This window comes from Carassius carassius, chromosome 24, assembly GCF_963082965.1.
Source record: "Carassius carassius chromosome 24, fCarCar2.1, whole genome shotgun sequence".
NCBI classification, from domain to species: Eukaryota; Metazoa; Chordata; class Actinopteri; order Cypriniformes; family Cyprinidae; genus Carassius; species Carassius carassius.
The window spans coordinates 25,608,935-25,625,895 of NC_081778.1; the positions used below are offsets into that span (position 1 = coordinate 25,608,935).

Below are 16,961 nucleotides of genomic sequence, written 5' to 3' on the forward strand. Positions count from 1 at the left end.
GATAAAAAACAAACACAAATCAACCAACATCTCAGAATGTAAAATGCATTTGAAAACTAAATTACTGGCTGCAGAAGGAAGATTTTAGAGTTACAGTATTAAACCGAATGTTTTCACAAAAATAATATAATATAATATAATATAATATAATATAATATAATATAATATATATATATATATATATATATATATATATATATATATATATATATACACACACTATATTATCTAATAGCCGATAATAAAATGGGAAATTAACTTACTTTAGTATTTATTAATTTCCCTGAAGTCTGAGCAAAACTACATGAAGCAGGCTGAAAAGTGATCTGTTCTTGGCCATTTTGTTGCCAAGCTGAACTAATGAAACTCTTTTGTTACGTGACTTTGTTGAACTTCTTTTGAATTGCATACCAGTAAATTCCTCTTGTCATTCCAATTTAAATTCCAATTCTGCATCCTCGGGTTCATGGTCAATTCAATTCAAATTTACATTTGTGTTTTAAAAGGAGACCAATTCCTAATTTCAGAATTTTACTCAACCCTTATAAGGACACAAATGAGCCAACACACACACACACACACACGCACGCACACACGCACACACACAAACACACACACACACACGCACGCACACGCGCACACACACACACACACAGCAATCATCTGGCTAGGATAGTAATGCAGAACTCAGCTATATGGCCAAAATAATCAGCAGGTCACAACAGCAGGTGCACTTAAGAGACACTAAAACACATACACACACACACACACACACACACACACTGCACTGCGGAGTAGGAGCTCAGAGCACTTCCATTGTCTGCTGATCTGCTTAAACCCTCATCACCGGCTCCGATCGCTATGGTCACGTGTCTCCACGGTAAAAAGGTGCCAAATTCAGTGGTGTTCTCCAATAACAATGCTTCCCTTTCTCAGCCACTTTTAATTGCTTGCCTTCTCTCTTCACAGGACCCACAAAAAGAAAGAAAAGAACATGATTTCTCCCGCCTTTGTTTTCTTTCCAGGATTTTCTAATTAGGCAGAGATCAGCTCACAGACTCCCACTGCATCTCTCTCTCTCTCTCTCTCTATGGCAGCTGAGGTCTTTTTTGATGGGTTGCCAGATCATTAGATATGAGGGTTTGGTTACAAACACATTTACACAATCATGATCATCAAACCTCCCATCCGACTACACATGCACACATAGACATACACACACACACACTCACACTCACATAAGAAGTCGGAAATATTACTATCTAGTCAGACAGACATCTGCCTCCTTTTCTATAACCCTGTTTCACTTCTCGAATTGCTCAGGATCACATAAAGCCCTGCGTCTGCCTGGTGCGGATCTGGAAACAGCTGACTGAAGACTTTTTTCAGGCCCTGCCAAAGAAAAAGCCCTGATCCCAGACTACCTTTGGCCATTTTCACAGTGGAATGCAGACCTCTGGCTCACACTAAATCCAAGTTCAGGTGGGAGCCAAAGAGACGGTGGGCAGACCTCAGCCAAGGGGTTGCCTTCTTATACAAGAGTTAAGGGAAAGAACACAAGAGAGGTAGTTTGTACCTGTGTATTTGTGCAGTAAGACAGAGAACAAGAAAAAAAAATTGTCTCCAGGTTGACAAAGTTATGTTGATGGAGCTCAGACAAGGGACTATTTATCTGATCCAGAATGCAGACTGACTGGAGGAATAGATCCTTGAGTTGCTTGCCCTAAAAGGGCCAGTTCACCCAAAAATGACAATTCTGTCATCATTTGCTCATCCACATGTGTTTCCAAATCCCTATAAATTCTTTTCTGCCATAAAACAATGTGAGCGAACGAGCTACAAAGAGTACCATAACAGTTTCATAAAAGTGGTCAGAGGCTTTAAAAGAATATGCTAGGAGGTGTGTAGAAAAGTTTGAAGAAAAAATTATAATAATAACAGAAAAAAATATGTGCGTGTGTATATATGAAGATATAAAATAGAAAATATTTTCCATATGATATTTGTATTTTTAACAGTGTAAATGCTGAAAATATATAGATGCCTTTATATTTTAGGGATATAAAGGGGTCCCTCGAAAGGGGATCAGCATAATTGGGGTTTCTGTGGCATAAAAAAATTTGAAAACCCCTGGTTCATATTAATAATGCTCTATATCGTCTTCTGAAGTCATACAAGGTTCCTTTTATTTGAGGAAAAGACCAAATTGTAACGCGTTATTCACTTTAAGCACATCTTCAAACTAATTTGTCTCATGGACATCACTACATGAGGCAGAAAACAGACATTTTCAGTGAATAACAAATTAAAGTATGCCTGTTAGTGTAAAAAACACTTGCAAAATAGTGCATGAGTTGGGTGAAACACTTTTATTATGCTGTTTTGTCGTTTTGGATCCTGACATGCCCATCCTCATTCATTCTTACATACTGTATATTCTTACATTTCACCTTTTAGGTTCCACATACTATAAGCAAGAGACTTGATTTGAATTAAAATCAAGGCGAGTAAATGATCAAAAATGTTAAATATTTGGGTGAACTATATAAACACATACAGTATAAACACCCCTTTCACCACCCCCGCGCTTACTTGCTGGGCCACAAGAGGGCAATGGGGCTAAATATCCCCAGCATTTTTATTTTTTTATTATATATAGCTCACAGAACATCCTCTCTTTCACACAGATAAAGAAAATCACTCTCACCCTTTCCTCATTCCTCTCTATCTGTCAGTTTCCTCATGTCCCTAACACACGCATGCGCACCAGTGGTGGACAGTTACGAAGTAGCTTTACTTCGTTACTGTACTTAAGTAAATTTTTCAAGTATCTGTACTTTACTGGAGTAGTTTTATTTTGAGTAACTTTTACTTTTACTTCACTACATTCCAAAGCATAAAATCGTACTTTTAACTTCACTACATTTCATAAAACATATCGTTACTCCCTATAATATATCACGTGCTCCGACACGCAGAAGTGGTGTTTGATTCATCATGAACGAACTGAGTCTTTTCAAAATAATCTTAAATCGGATCGCAAATCGCACCAAACGATTCGTTTGCGAATTAGAATGATCCGATTGCAGCGTACTGTCTATGGATTGCAGCTGTTCTGGAGTCGACCACTCACTGATTCAAATGAACCGTTTAGTGCGAGTCTACAGAAGTAAGAACCGGGAGATCTTGTGAGCGCGCGTGCGTCTGATGTTGCTAAAAGTAAGTTACTAATGTCGAAATTTTGGATTAATTATTGTAACTGAAAATCATATTAAGGTCAAAATTGTCAGTTGTTTGGGAACTAAATCCGCTGTAAAGAGTGATCTATTTAAGCCCACTGATGCCCAATGCTCGAGTGCAAACGATGCAGACACATCAATTTTAGGAAGAAAAAACAACAACAAAATAAATAAAAAAACAAACATTAAAATTGCACAGATTAAATACAATAATTCATGCACGTTCAAATTCCCCGCTGCCGTAATGTTAACAGTTTTATTAAAATGCTACCATCCCTATGTGACGTCTGTTTTTATATTGTTTATCAACAGTAACGTTTGGTTTAACTAGACGAGTAGATAGACATAAATGTTTATTCATAACCGTACTGAAAATAAGTAAATATTGTTAGCTGATGCTAACTGTCTAGCTAGCAAGCTTGCTGGTGCTAAGTTGAGGTAATTTTTATAAATAATGTCCAAATATTTTTATTCAACCACCTATATATATATATAGATTACATCTGGGTAGAAAAGAAAGGATGTGATGTTCAGAACATGGTAACTACAGTAATTATCAAAGTGGTAAGAGATGCACCGTTTGGCCAGGGGTGTTTTTACACCACAGACAAGGTTTGAGCAGGAAAAAATCCAGGGGCGTAGCCATCTTTTCAGAAGTGAGGGGGACAGAAATTATATATATATAGGCTATATATGTAGGCTATATAACATTTCTTTAATCTATATAGCTTACCAATCAACAGTTTTTGAACAGTAATATGTTTTATGTTTTTAAAGAAATATCTTCTGCTCACCAAGCCTGCATTTATTTGATCCAAAGTACAGCAAAAAACAGTAATATTGTGAAATATTTGTATATTTAAAATAACTTTTTTTCCCTATTTGAATGTATTTTAAAATGTAATTTATTCCTGTGATCAAAGCTGTATTTTCAGCATCATTACTCCAGTCTTTAGTGTCTCATCCTTCAGAAATCATTCTAATATACTGATTTGCTGATTATCAATATTTAAAACATGAGTATTTTTTTTCAGTATTCTTTGATGAATATAAGGATCCAAAAATTAGCATTTATGTGAAATAAAAAGCTTTTGCAACATTGTACACTATATATCATTCAAAAGCTTACAGTCAATATAGTTTTTGTTTTTTGGAAAATAAATTATAGAAATGAGCACTTCTACTTAGCAAGGACTCTTTTGTGGGTTTGAGTCTCAGGCCGGCAACACCATGACTAAGGTTCTCTTGAGCAAGACACCGAACCCCCAACTGCTCCCCCCAACTGCTCCACAGCATAAATGATGCCCACTGCTCCGGGTGTTTGTTCTCGGTGTGTGTGTGTGTGTGTGTGTGCACTTTGGATGGGTTAAATACAGAGTGCGAATTCTGAGTATGGGTCACCATACTTGGCTGTATGTCACGTCACTTCACTTTAAATTGATCAAAAGTGATGATAAAGACATAATTTTCTATTTCAGATTATTCCAGATTTCTATTTCAAAATAAATGCTGTTCTTCTGAACTTTCTATTCACCAAAGAAACCTTATTTTTTATTATTTCTGAAGGATTGTCTGACTGGAGTTATGATGCTTAAAATTCAGCTTTGAAATTTCAACAAATTACATTTTGAAATATATCCAAATAAAAAACAGTTAATATAAATAGGTTAGTAAAAATATTTCAAAATTTTTCTGTTTTGCTGTACTTTGGATCAAATAAATGCAGACTTAGTGAACAGAAGAGACTTCTTTAAAAAATATTAACAAGCTTACTGTTCAAAAACTGTTGACTGGTAGTGGATACAAAAGGCAACTTAAATTTTTCTCAAATTTCTAACTTTTAATTGGCTTAGAAATCTATAACTGCTGGACAATAACAAATAATAATGATTTGTTTATATACTACAAAATATTTTTGTCAATTAGCACTGCATTGTTCATACTTTATTTATCACCTGCTGAAGATGACTTGAAAAACCATATATTGTTGCAATCGTATGTTTAAAGTCTTCGTGTTTCCAAAAGTTTCTGGCCATTTTTTTTTTCTGTGTAAAAACTGCTTTCATACAGCGATAGCTGGATGCTTTTGCCCATATTAGGAATTTCCTGATATGACTTTCTGCACGAGAAAATATGGAAATATAATTATATTTTCCTTTAAAATGTTCTTCCTAACTTCAGGCCTTATTATCATGTCATATATATAGTCCTAACTGTGATGTTCTGTAAAACAACAAACTTTAAAATACTTTGTTCTTACTGGTGAAAATCAGATGGTCATCTCTGTTTTCTATCAGGTACATCACAGTGTAAGCCTACAGTTAACATCACTCTCATCAGCGTAGTCCATATCAACAACAAAAATATATCTTGACTCCATATAGTGGTTATTTTGGAAAAAGTCCCAGGTATTTTGAGCAGTAGGATTATTAAAAATATGTGCGAATATAAAATTTAATTAAGTAGCCTATTTATAAAATTTCAGTACTTTTTTACTTAAGTACATAAAAAATCGAGTACTTTTGTACTTTCACTTGAGTAAAATTGAAAAAGGAGTACTTTTACTTTTACTGGAGTAATATTTTACTATATGTATCTGTACTTTTACTCAAGTACTTGATTTGTGTACTTCGTCCACCACTGATGCGCACGCACACACACACACACACACACACACACACACACACACACACACACACACACACACACACACACACACACACACACACACACACACACGCACACCAAAATAAATGAACACCTCCTCAGCAGCACTTACCGTAGGTTGCATAACGTACTGTTGGTGAGGCATCCACGATGTACTCTGGACCTGTAGAAGGAAACCAGCATTTCTTAATTTCACTCCTCACCCCCCTCCTACGCCTCCTCCTGCTGCCTCGAAGCCCTGATTCCCACAGAACAGCTAAGGCAGGAGCAAGTAATACAAGTGCGATAATTACACAGGGATCTGAATTCTACACACAGCGATATTGCCTCCTAATTACGGTACTGCGGCAGCAATTTCATCATCTAAGGCCGACTTTGACCCCGAAAAATCTCTCCTTTCATCTCGCTGCCAGAGTAATTCTCACAGCAACATTTACTACATTTAGGACAGGGTTACTATAATTAACTAAAACTATAAAAATAATAGTTGTTACCTGCAATAAAAATAAACATTTACTAAAAATAAAATACAACTTTTATTTCGGCTGGCAAGGCAACATTTCTCTCTCTCTCTCTGTTTTTTTTTTTATTTACTTGATGTACTAAAATAAATAAAACTAAAACTGATATAAAACATAATAACAACTAGAGACATTAAAATGACTAAATGCTAATAAAAATGTCAAACCACAACAAAATTACAAAAACCTAATAAAATAAAAAATAAAGAAATAAAATAAAACAAATGATAAAAATAATAATACAAAGATACAAAAAAATGCAACTAAAATAAGACTGATATGCTTGAGTATTATTTTTATACCACACACTAAAGGGACTAAAATAAATAAAACAAAAACTGTAATAAAAATGAATAAAAACTATATTAAAAAATGTAAAACATATATATAAAAAAAAAAAAACTGGTAAAATGCCAAACCCATACAACCAAGTAACTAAAATCAAAATAAAAACTGAAAATATATATCTATAAAAAAGACTAAAAATAATGCTAAATTAATTATGATATTTTTGAGCATTATTTTATACACAAAACAGATGTGAATAACTAATACTGAAATGAATACAAATGATAATAAAAATGAAAAACATGCACAACAAAATTACTAAAACTTTAACAAAAAAACACTAAAATAACACTGTAACCCTTTTTATTTTTATGCCACACGGACTGAGAATAACTGGCCACTTCCTGTCTGAGAGGATGGAAGTATGCATTTATTTTCGTGAATGTGTGTTTGAACGGTTGTAGGTGTCTAAATTTATATGCGGTGTCCTTTTATGTTGTTCTAGGAAGAAAAGCCTTTGGGATTTGTTCATCACTGTGATCCACCTCGTGCTTCTCTCTCTCTCTCTCTCTCTCTCTCTCTCTCTAAACACACTAAGTCCACTAAGATGTGTAAGCACACACCTTCTCTCTCTCTCGCCGACTGTTAAAAGATTCATGCTCTCACTCTGCTCTCCCTCTTTCTCTCCTTCTCTCTGTCCTTTCACTGGAGAGGAAAACAGTTGTCTCTTTTTCCATTCTCGAAGTTCCAGGGGAGACTAGGGGAGAAATAAAGGTAGCAGTGCATTGATTTCTTGTGCAGTGCTTGGCTTTGAACTCGTTTTGGTGGGTTCAGCACAGTTTGTAATTTAAAATTAATTTGCTGGCCAGCGAGGCACTTTAACACATGATATCACGAAATCTGATTAAGAGATAAACTTGGTAGCGTGCAGAATGTATCATAACAAACGTGCGGCTGGGAGTGTAAACTAAGACTTGGTTTGTATATGTGCACTTGTGATCGCATATGTGTGTGTAAGGCATGTTTGAGGACGAGAGGTACATGATCTAAAGGGCTTAGCAATTCTCTACGCTCAGCAATGTTTTGTTTAGTTTAGCCTAAGCCAAATCAATTAAGGATGCTCAAAATCACTGTTTGCTCACTCCGTGTGACTGCAGAGCTGGAGAACAGCTTTAATAAGCATTGCTAACGTGAGAGCAAACACAGAGAGAGGCAGAAAACATGCTATACCTCCACGTGCTCTCCTCATACAGTATGTACGTGACCCAGATTGCATTGTGTTTGTATAGAGTGGCTCCAAAACATTTAGACACTCAAATTTCTCTTAAAAATGCCTGAATGTCATTGCATTAGATATAAAATATCTGCAAAGAATTGGTGCTAAACCTCTTCTCAGAATGAATTACACTCTTCTTAGATATATTGTTATTATTTTTAACAAGAAAGTGTAAAATTTATTTAACACACCATTTTTTTTGTGAAATGTTTTGCTTGAAGAACTGTGCTATCGTTCTTTAGAACAAATGCATATTTTAAGTATGACATCTTAAGTGTCCAAATGTTTCTAAGGGCTAGTGTGTAGATGTAAATGTGTGAGTTTGTTTGCCTGCAGCGTGTGTTTGTTCTGACTGCTGTGTATATGCTGTGATCATACCTGATATGTGGAGACAGGAGAGGCTGCGATGAATGGAGTGATTGACGTTTGAGCGATCATGCGGTTTGTGGAGATGCTGTATGGTGAGGAGTAGAACCTGTAAGATACACGAAAACACTGTTAGTTCTGTTCGTATAAAACAAGAGTGTTACAACATTGAGAGCGGAAAATTACAGTAGCTACAGAGGGAAAAAAACAAACATGTAACAACAGCACATTTTCGTGAAATGTGCTACACAAACAATTTAAACTGAATATGAAGTTTGTACATGTCACATTAACAGTACACTTAATACTTTAAAGTTTATAAAAATATACCATAATTCAATCATTTCTTTTAAAATGTAATTTATTTCTGTGATGGCAAAGCTGAATTTCCTGCATCATTACTCCAGTCTTCAGTGTCACACGATCCTTCAGAAATCATTCTATGCTGATTTGCTGCTCATTAAACATTTCTTGTCATCATCATTGCTGAAAACATTTGTGCTGCTGAATATTTGTTGTGGAAAGCATGATTTTATTTTCCAGGATTTCTTGCTTCATAGAACAGCATTTATTTGAAATCGAAATCTTTTATATGTTTGTGTGTTTATCTTCACAGGCTCGTGTCACAACAGTTGATTTGTTGACTTCTCAGTGTTACCCGAGCAACAGCATTTTCCAATAGCTACAGTTCTCGGGCAGGACTTTATTTATCATTGTGTACCTACTGCGGACATGTTTCATCTGCAAGCTCTGTTGCTAGGCTTTATTGATCGGCCTGTCTGGCAGCTGAGAAATAGAGCATGGGGAGAGAAAAGCTGGCTGCCCCAGAGATCTCATGCTCCCTTATGTCCCAGTCACACAAGACGACCTGAGTGAGAGCATGTACAGGAAGAAGGAAACACGATCTTTGAAGCAGGGTTAAAACATTAGTGTGCAGTCCTTTTTTAGCCTTGCACTATGCTGTTATTTATGCCGGGCCAGCTATTAGCTTCAGCCTGTTGACACTGAGACAGCATACACCATTAAACAGTTAAGAAGACTATATGAACTCACTATATATATATATATATATATATATATATATATATATATATATATATATATATATATATATATATATATATATACTAATGTGATAGGAGTGATGGAAAGGAGAATGGAAACAAATAAAGCATCTGGCTCTTTTTCCCTTATTTCATTCCCTTTCCCACAGACAGCAAGTGCTGAGTCAGGGCTGCAAAAGGAGCCAGAGCTGGTAACTAAGGTACGATGATGACTGTTTCCCCAGAGTGCCGGATCAGAGACAGAGCCCTAGGCCTTCCGTTCACCGGAGCGGACAGATAGAAAGGGTCTTATTTACCCTAGTCCAGTACCCATCTTCCTGGCCTGAAACCAGCACCTGATGAAACACTTACACTCTTCGGTGCAACAATGGCACAATTTGATTATGGCAGACTGATTATGACAGTATTTGTGTGTGTATGTGTGTGACAGTGTGCAAGACAGCTCTGAAGAGTTCAGTATAACTCACTGCACCTCAGATGTTGTTAACCCTGCTGAATAGACCAGATTAAACCTGCATGAACCTGCTGGGTAGTCAAGGATGTCTTGGTGGCTAAACTAATTGACCCTTTAAAGCCATATGTCTCATTAACACAATCAGTAACTTCCTGAGAAAAAAAAAAAAGCCATTGTATATGATGTACCACATGTATTCTGCCCTCTGGTGGATAATTCATATACTTCAGGAAGTAGAAGGACTTTTTTTAAAGTTACAGTTCCCAAAATGTCCACCTTTTTTATTTATTTATTTATTTTTTTGCTGTGAAATGTTTGCTTATGCTAATAAATGAACAAAAATAAACCCTCAAGTCATTCCAAACCCGTAAGACCTCTGTTCATCTTCGGAACACAAATTAAGATATTTTTGATGAAATCAGAGAGCTATTTGACCCTCCATAGACAGCAACGCAACTGAAACGTGCGCATGAAGGTAATCAGCGTTGTTTACGATTCGGGCAATGCGTGTGTATGCATTGTAATACTCTCTAAAATGGTTGAAGACTTAACTTGGGGGAGGAAAATGGTTGAGTAAATTATGTTAATTTTTATTTTCTTTGCGCAAAAAAAGTATTCTCGTAGCATTGCAAGTTTAGCCACTGATGTCACGTGGACTGTTTTACCGATCTGGGGTACCGCGATACTGTTTTACCGATGTCTGTGGAGGGTCAGATAGCTCTCTGATTTCATCAAAAATATCTTAATTTGTGTTCTGAAGATGAACGAAGGTCTTACGTCTTTGGAACGACATAAGGGTGAGTAATTAATGACATAATTTTCATTTTGGGGTGAACTAACCCTTTAAATAAATTTCAAATTGAAATAATTTTACTAAGATATACTTGGAGTGGGAAGTGATATATTGTATGTATTTTTATATATGCATCTCTACACACTTCCAATAGAATTTAAGTTTTACATTAAAAGTGAAAAGTGAGATTTTTGACTACACTGACACTCACATTGACATTACAGATTTTGATGACAATGATGATCTTTTGAACTTTCAATTCAAACAATCGTGTATCCTAGAATTATTTAACTGTTTGTTGTGCACCAAATCAGCATATTAGATAAAGTATATCAAAATAGAAAACTGTTTTAAATGGTAATATTTTACAATATTACTGTATTTCAGAAAATAAAAATTATAACAAACTTTCTAAAACACTTAACCATCTCTCAAATAGACCACTGACACTATCTACAATCTCAATTAGTACAATCTAAAAAATAGTTTGGACATTGTGGTGAGATAAAAAAACGATATAAATACTGTTCAGTTTCTTGCACAGATGGATTGTTTTGTGTCTTTACACATCAGTGTATCGTCACGAGCCGCAGAGTATAATTTGGTTTTGTTTGTGTATGTTTTGACTCTCAAAGCCGTGATTTCCATTCACTTCCATTATATGACTGACAGACTGCAATGGTTTGAGTTAAAAATATTCATTTGTGTTCTACTGAAGAAACAAAGTCACCTACATCTTGGATGCCCTGGGGGTAAGCTGATAAACATCACATTTTCATTTTTGGGTGAACTATCCTTTAAACAAGCATTGAAAACTCAAAACAACAAATTAATCTCTCTTACCCATTCTGCATTGCAGTGGGATCATAGGTCAGCGCCATGCCACTCTGAAACAAGACAGACAGGACAAAGAGTGAAAAATTGTTCAGGTGAAGCAAGTATCCTATAAAGTCTGTTGAGTTATGCTGGCAATAGAACAGGGTCATCTAATAGGGGCCGGCCAAGTGCTCTTTATATCTTTAAAAGAACATGGCCAAGACTAGTAGCTGTGGATCTATTACCTCAGAATGCTGGGCTGTAATACCAGACAGGCTCGGATTCGATACTGCACAAAGTTATTTGGTATTTACAAGGCTGCAGAAAGCATAGCTCATGTTGACAGAGCCACACTAAGTGAATAAGGGGGGAATGCTGGCCGCTTAGACCCGTATTGGACTGGAGCAGATAAACAACGCTCATATACTGCAGGTTTCTCAAGTGCCAAGCTTTACTCAGTGGGGAAGAAAACCTGGAGACTGGTGGGAAAACCATTGACCTAACCTACATGTGACTGGACACTCTATCTAGTTAATGTGGACCCCTGAGGTTGCATATTGAAATACGCCTTCATGAGAGAGTGCAGCCAAAGTAATGCCGGCTGCCAGCTCCCCATAACGGGCGATCACGTTCTGGTCGGTAACTGGGCACGCTTCCCGAAACCGCCGCATCATGCCAGCAGCTGGGGCTGCCCAGAAAATGCCAGCTGTACACCCTGTCTACATTTTCCCACAAGCCAACCCAGACGGCGCGACATGCTTCGTGAGAATAAAGACCAGGAGAGGAGAGATTAAAGGACCTGAGTGAAAGACTGGGAACTCAAACATGGCCAGATGACTCCATCAATCAAATGTTTTCTCATGCCTCCTTTCTTCCATCCTACGTATGAAACAAAGGGTTTGTTTCCAACATACTCCCTTCTTCGAGGCTGGCTATTCTGGTAATGGGAATGCACGGGAAAAATAGGGCAGAAGTTGGCATGGAAATGGTAAGTACATAGGATCCGGTTGTGTGTCATTTGGAACTGAACTGAGGCTGAATTCCAATGGCTGCATTTGGATTGAATTTGAACAGATGCAAACAGGAAGTAGGAAGTAGAATGAAACATATATAAAATTAATATAAATGCAGTTTTTATTAAAAAGCCAAGTTATGAACTGTCTTATGAACAGATCAATAGTCAGATTGATAGATAGACCGATATTAGAAGGTCTTAAGGTCGCCAGTGCTCACCTCTCCTTCCCGAGGCCACGGTCGGCCATTTTGAGGGTACTTGTTCTGACTCTGCCTCTTCTTCTGTCCTCCGTCTGCAAACTTGCACAGCAGTGGCTCCGTCGGGGCTGTGGAGGAGAGGGAACAAACACAGAAGAATATAAAAGATCAGTCAGCTAGTCAGCAGGGCGTGAGAGGGAGGAGTGAACAGATATCTTCATAGGTCAACTTCAATACGATTGATGGAAAGGTCATGACCTCTGCAAAGAAAGTGGAATACATTTTGAACAGAGAGGGAAATGTTACACTATAGGTATCCCACCCACACCAAACCCACAAAGTGGTGGAGGAATATCCAATGACCTTTTGAAGTTCAACACTCCTCGACTATCTACCCTTGAATTCCTGCACCCCCCCCCCCACCCACTTTCCATTATGTCTTTGACACTCAGACCATCGACTCCACTTTTGGCACGGGCATGCTTTCAAATCCCCACCATCAAAACAACTTCCCTGGCAGGTCTTCAAAGCGCCTTGTTTAATATTTGCAAAATAATAAATGACCTGATTGATAACTCAAATTGGTGCTGACTGCGCCAGCCGATTTGTTTCAAAACATAATTCTTTTGTTTTTGGTGCTCACTGAAGTGTGTGTCTCGCTTACTATCTCTTACCACACAGAAAACACTTGGAAAGCAAAGCGAGAAGGCTCCTCTATGACCCCGAGGGGCCGGTTCATGCAAAAGGGGAGCGGAGAGTTCAAAATAGTTCTCTTCCAAAAGTGCAAAGCAGGATGGCAGGCACTGAAGCGAAACACTTCAATGTTCTCACTCAGTCATGACGGCAATATGAATTGCAGGGTGTGGAACACCTCTCTGAAGTCTCCGAACACACTTGAAGAGCAGGAAATTTTGCTCTCCAGTTGAACAAATTCCTGTATGCCACAGCTAAGCTAAACTTAATTTGGTTTCCTCGGCAACCAGAAAAACTCATTTAAAGCAAGCACACACTTCTTGGATGATGGGATCTGGCAGAGTGCGATGATAGATGCAGGAGGAGGAGTTTTTGCTTTGTGGAGTCCAGACAACTATTCTGAGTAATCCTGCCCTCCGGCGATATGACTCTACAGTCACCTCAGAAAGTATGTTAGTTTGGCAGAGAAAAATGAACACTTTCTCTTCTGCGTGCTCTCACCTGCACTGTGATATTTCAGCTGCTCTGTGGAACAATAGAAAGCTGTTGTATCACAGACCACAGAGGATGCTTTGTGCGTAAATAAGCACATATATTGCATAGAACCAGATAAACAAATACCAAACCAAGCAGCTGAAATGCATTAACAGCATTACATATTCTGTAGCCGGATAGAATAATTAATAGCTGTTGTTTGTTCTTATTTGTCTGTTGTTTAGAATGAGAAATCAAACAAGGGATCAGGTCTTCAAAACAAAGATTTGAGAATAAAATTGCCATTTCGAGACTGTAATTGTTCAGTAAAACACTAACGGGGTATGATGCCAAAGAGAAAAGATTAGATGAAAGAAGATGACAGAAACAAGAAAACAACAGATGAAAAGAGATCAGAAGAGAAGAGACATATACATATACACACACACACACACACACATATATATATATATATATATATATATATAGTAGTCAACATTTGAGGTGGATCAGAAAACTTATTCAAAGTTGTCCTAAGATAAGAACGGGTATTCTTTTAATTGTTTTAGGTCAACTTTGATGAAAAGTTTTGATCCACTTCAAATGTACACACTCACAGCCACTTTATCATGTACACCAGTTTAATTGCTTGGTAACACAGATTGCTAATCAGCCAATCACATTGCAGCTCAATGCCTTTAGGAATCTAGAAGTGGTGAAGATGACTTGCTGAATTTCAAACTGATCATCAGAATAGGGAAGAAAGGGGATTTAAGTGACTTTGAACATGGAATGGTTGTTGGTGCCAGAAAGGTCTGAGTATTTAAAAAACTGCTGATCTACTGGGATTTTCATGCACACCCATCTCTAGGGTTTACAGAGAATGGTTTGAAAAAGAGAAAATATCCAGTGAGTGGCAGTTGTGTGGACAAAAATGCCTTGTTGATATCAGAGGTCAAAGGAGAATGGGCAGACTCAAATAACCACTCGTTGCAACCAAAGTATGCAGAATACCATCTCTGAACGCACACCACGTCGACCAATTGAGCATTGTTTAAATGCCACAGCCTACCTGAGTATTGTTGCTTAACATGTCCATCCTTTCATGACTACAGTGTACCCATCTTCTGATGACTACTTCCAGCGGGATAATGCACCATGTCACAAATCTCAAATCGTCTCAGACTGGTTTCTTGAACATGACAATGAGTTCACTTTACTCAAATGGCCTCCACAGTCACCAGATCTCAATCCAATAGAGCAGCTTTGGGATGTGGTGGAACAGGAGATTCACATCATGGATGTGCTGCCAACAAATCTGTAGCAAATGCGTGATGCTATCATGTCAGTATGTGTGTGTGTGTGTGTGTGTGTGTGTGTGTGTGTTTGTGCAATTTCTTTAGAATACATTACATCTCTAACCAAATCAGAAATTGTTCATTGTTTAAAGAAGAGGAAAGATAAGACATGAAAAGAAGAGAAAAAAGAGATCAAAAGGAAAGAAAAGAGATTTGAATGAGATATTTAAGTATTTAAAAATAAGATACAAATGAAAAAAATAAATAAAATACCAATTAGAATGAAAAAAGAAAATGAAAAATGTGCGTGCGTTTTTCCAAAAACAAAATTTTGTACAATTTTAAAACAAGCTGATTTCCATATATACAAGCTGTTCTAATAAACAACAATTTTCTCTATATGAAATCTCTTGGCAAATCATAAATGATTCATAAAAGATTACATGAGAAACAAATTAAGGAGAAGATTAATGGAGAAGAGAAGAGAAGAGTTTTTGGCCCCTGTGATCTCATTGTGCTTTGAGCTGTAGTGAGGTGAGGTAAAAGTGTCTCTCCTCCACCTGCAGAGAAGGCAGGATCTACACCTGCAGCCTTGTCATCACCTTCCTATTATACACACACGCACACGCTGACCAGCACTGATAACAGCAGCACACCACAAGCAGCTCTATTGTGAAGGACGGACCAAAATCGAGGAAGCAGAAAAGATCACAGCTTTTGCAGCAGACTTGAAATGTTTCAGCAAGCAGCCCAACCCTGCCCTATCTCAAAAACAATGAGTCTGTATGTGTGTGTGTGTTTCAGCTGAGACAGTGGGAAACGGCCTGCATTACACCCCCTCACAGTTTAGATCGAACTCTAAAATAACAACAAGCGCCATCATAAAACAGCGAAGCCAAATAACGTTGGGAGTTTTTGTGCTGCTTTTGGAGTGTGGTGGAATATCCATGCTGATTTTATGAGCAGACTCTGCTTGGCATTAGCTCTGTTTGGTTTGCTAGTCAGGTTGCCCTGAACTCAAAGTCCTGAATCTCACTCATGTGAGGAAAGTTTTGAGCCTTTGTTAAGAATGGGAGATTTTTGATTCAGAACTGAAATTCATCCAGGGAATTCATACCGCACACACACAAAAACAAACTATTACTATTGCTTTGACTCTTAAAACTGTAATTAATACCATTTGTGCTATGAACATAAATGATACCTGAAATCCAATCATCATCATTTTTCATAGAATTTTCACCAGGTAAAACAGAAAAAAAGCAAAAAACCTTACACTGCTCTTCTGACTTGAGACAGTACATAATGGCCCAGAATACCTTAGCAACTTCCCAGCTACAAACTAACATCCACAACATGCTAAAACCACTGCGTAGCAACACAAAACCCACTCTAGCAAAAGTACAGCAACATCTTGGTAACACTAGCAAAAGATGCTAGTTCCTACTAAACTGACATTTTTCTTACTTTATTTTTCATGACTGTGGCATCTAATATCAAATTCTACACAGGTTTATTGTAGACACAGCTGTAGTATTTTGGTGGAAACTATGGTTACTGTGATACATTTTGGCAAGGGAGGTTCACAGGCCATGCTAGACGGCTTCAAACCTATAAACACAAACAGAAACATATGTACAAGAACACACACACACACACACACACACACTTCATCACACTTAATGAACTAAAGCATGACGCTATTCCACAAACCATCACAGGGCAAACCACTTACATGCAATCACTCAGACATCTGCAGTGCTGCACGCATGTCAATTCGCCAATATTTTAATCAGAGTC

General features: G+C 37.4%; 1 protein-coding gene across 1 annotated transcript in view; it reads right to left on the bottom strand.

The window, feature by feature from the left end:
* The window catches only part of LOC132103286 (RNA-binding motif, single-stranded-interacting protein 3), a 130,831-nt gene that overhangs the window by 8,062 nt on the left and 105,808 nt on the right, over window positions 1–16,961 (bottom strand). The window contains exons 7-10 of the mRNA XM_059508260.1: window positions 12,718–12,824; window positions 11,512–11,555; window positions 8,370–8,466; window positions 6,019–6,069 (exon numbers count right to left, since the gene is read on the bottom strand). Of these exons, the coding sequence (XP_059364243.1) occupies window positions 6,019–6,069; window positions 8,370–8,466; window positions 11,512–11,555; window positions 12,718–12,824 (299 nt within the window). The remainder of the gene's footprint in view (window positions 1–6,018; window positions 6,070–8,369; window positions 8,467–11,511; window positions 11,556–12,717; window positions 12,825–16,961) is intronic.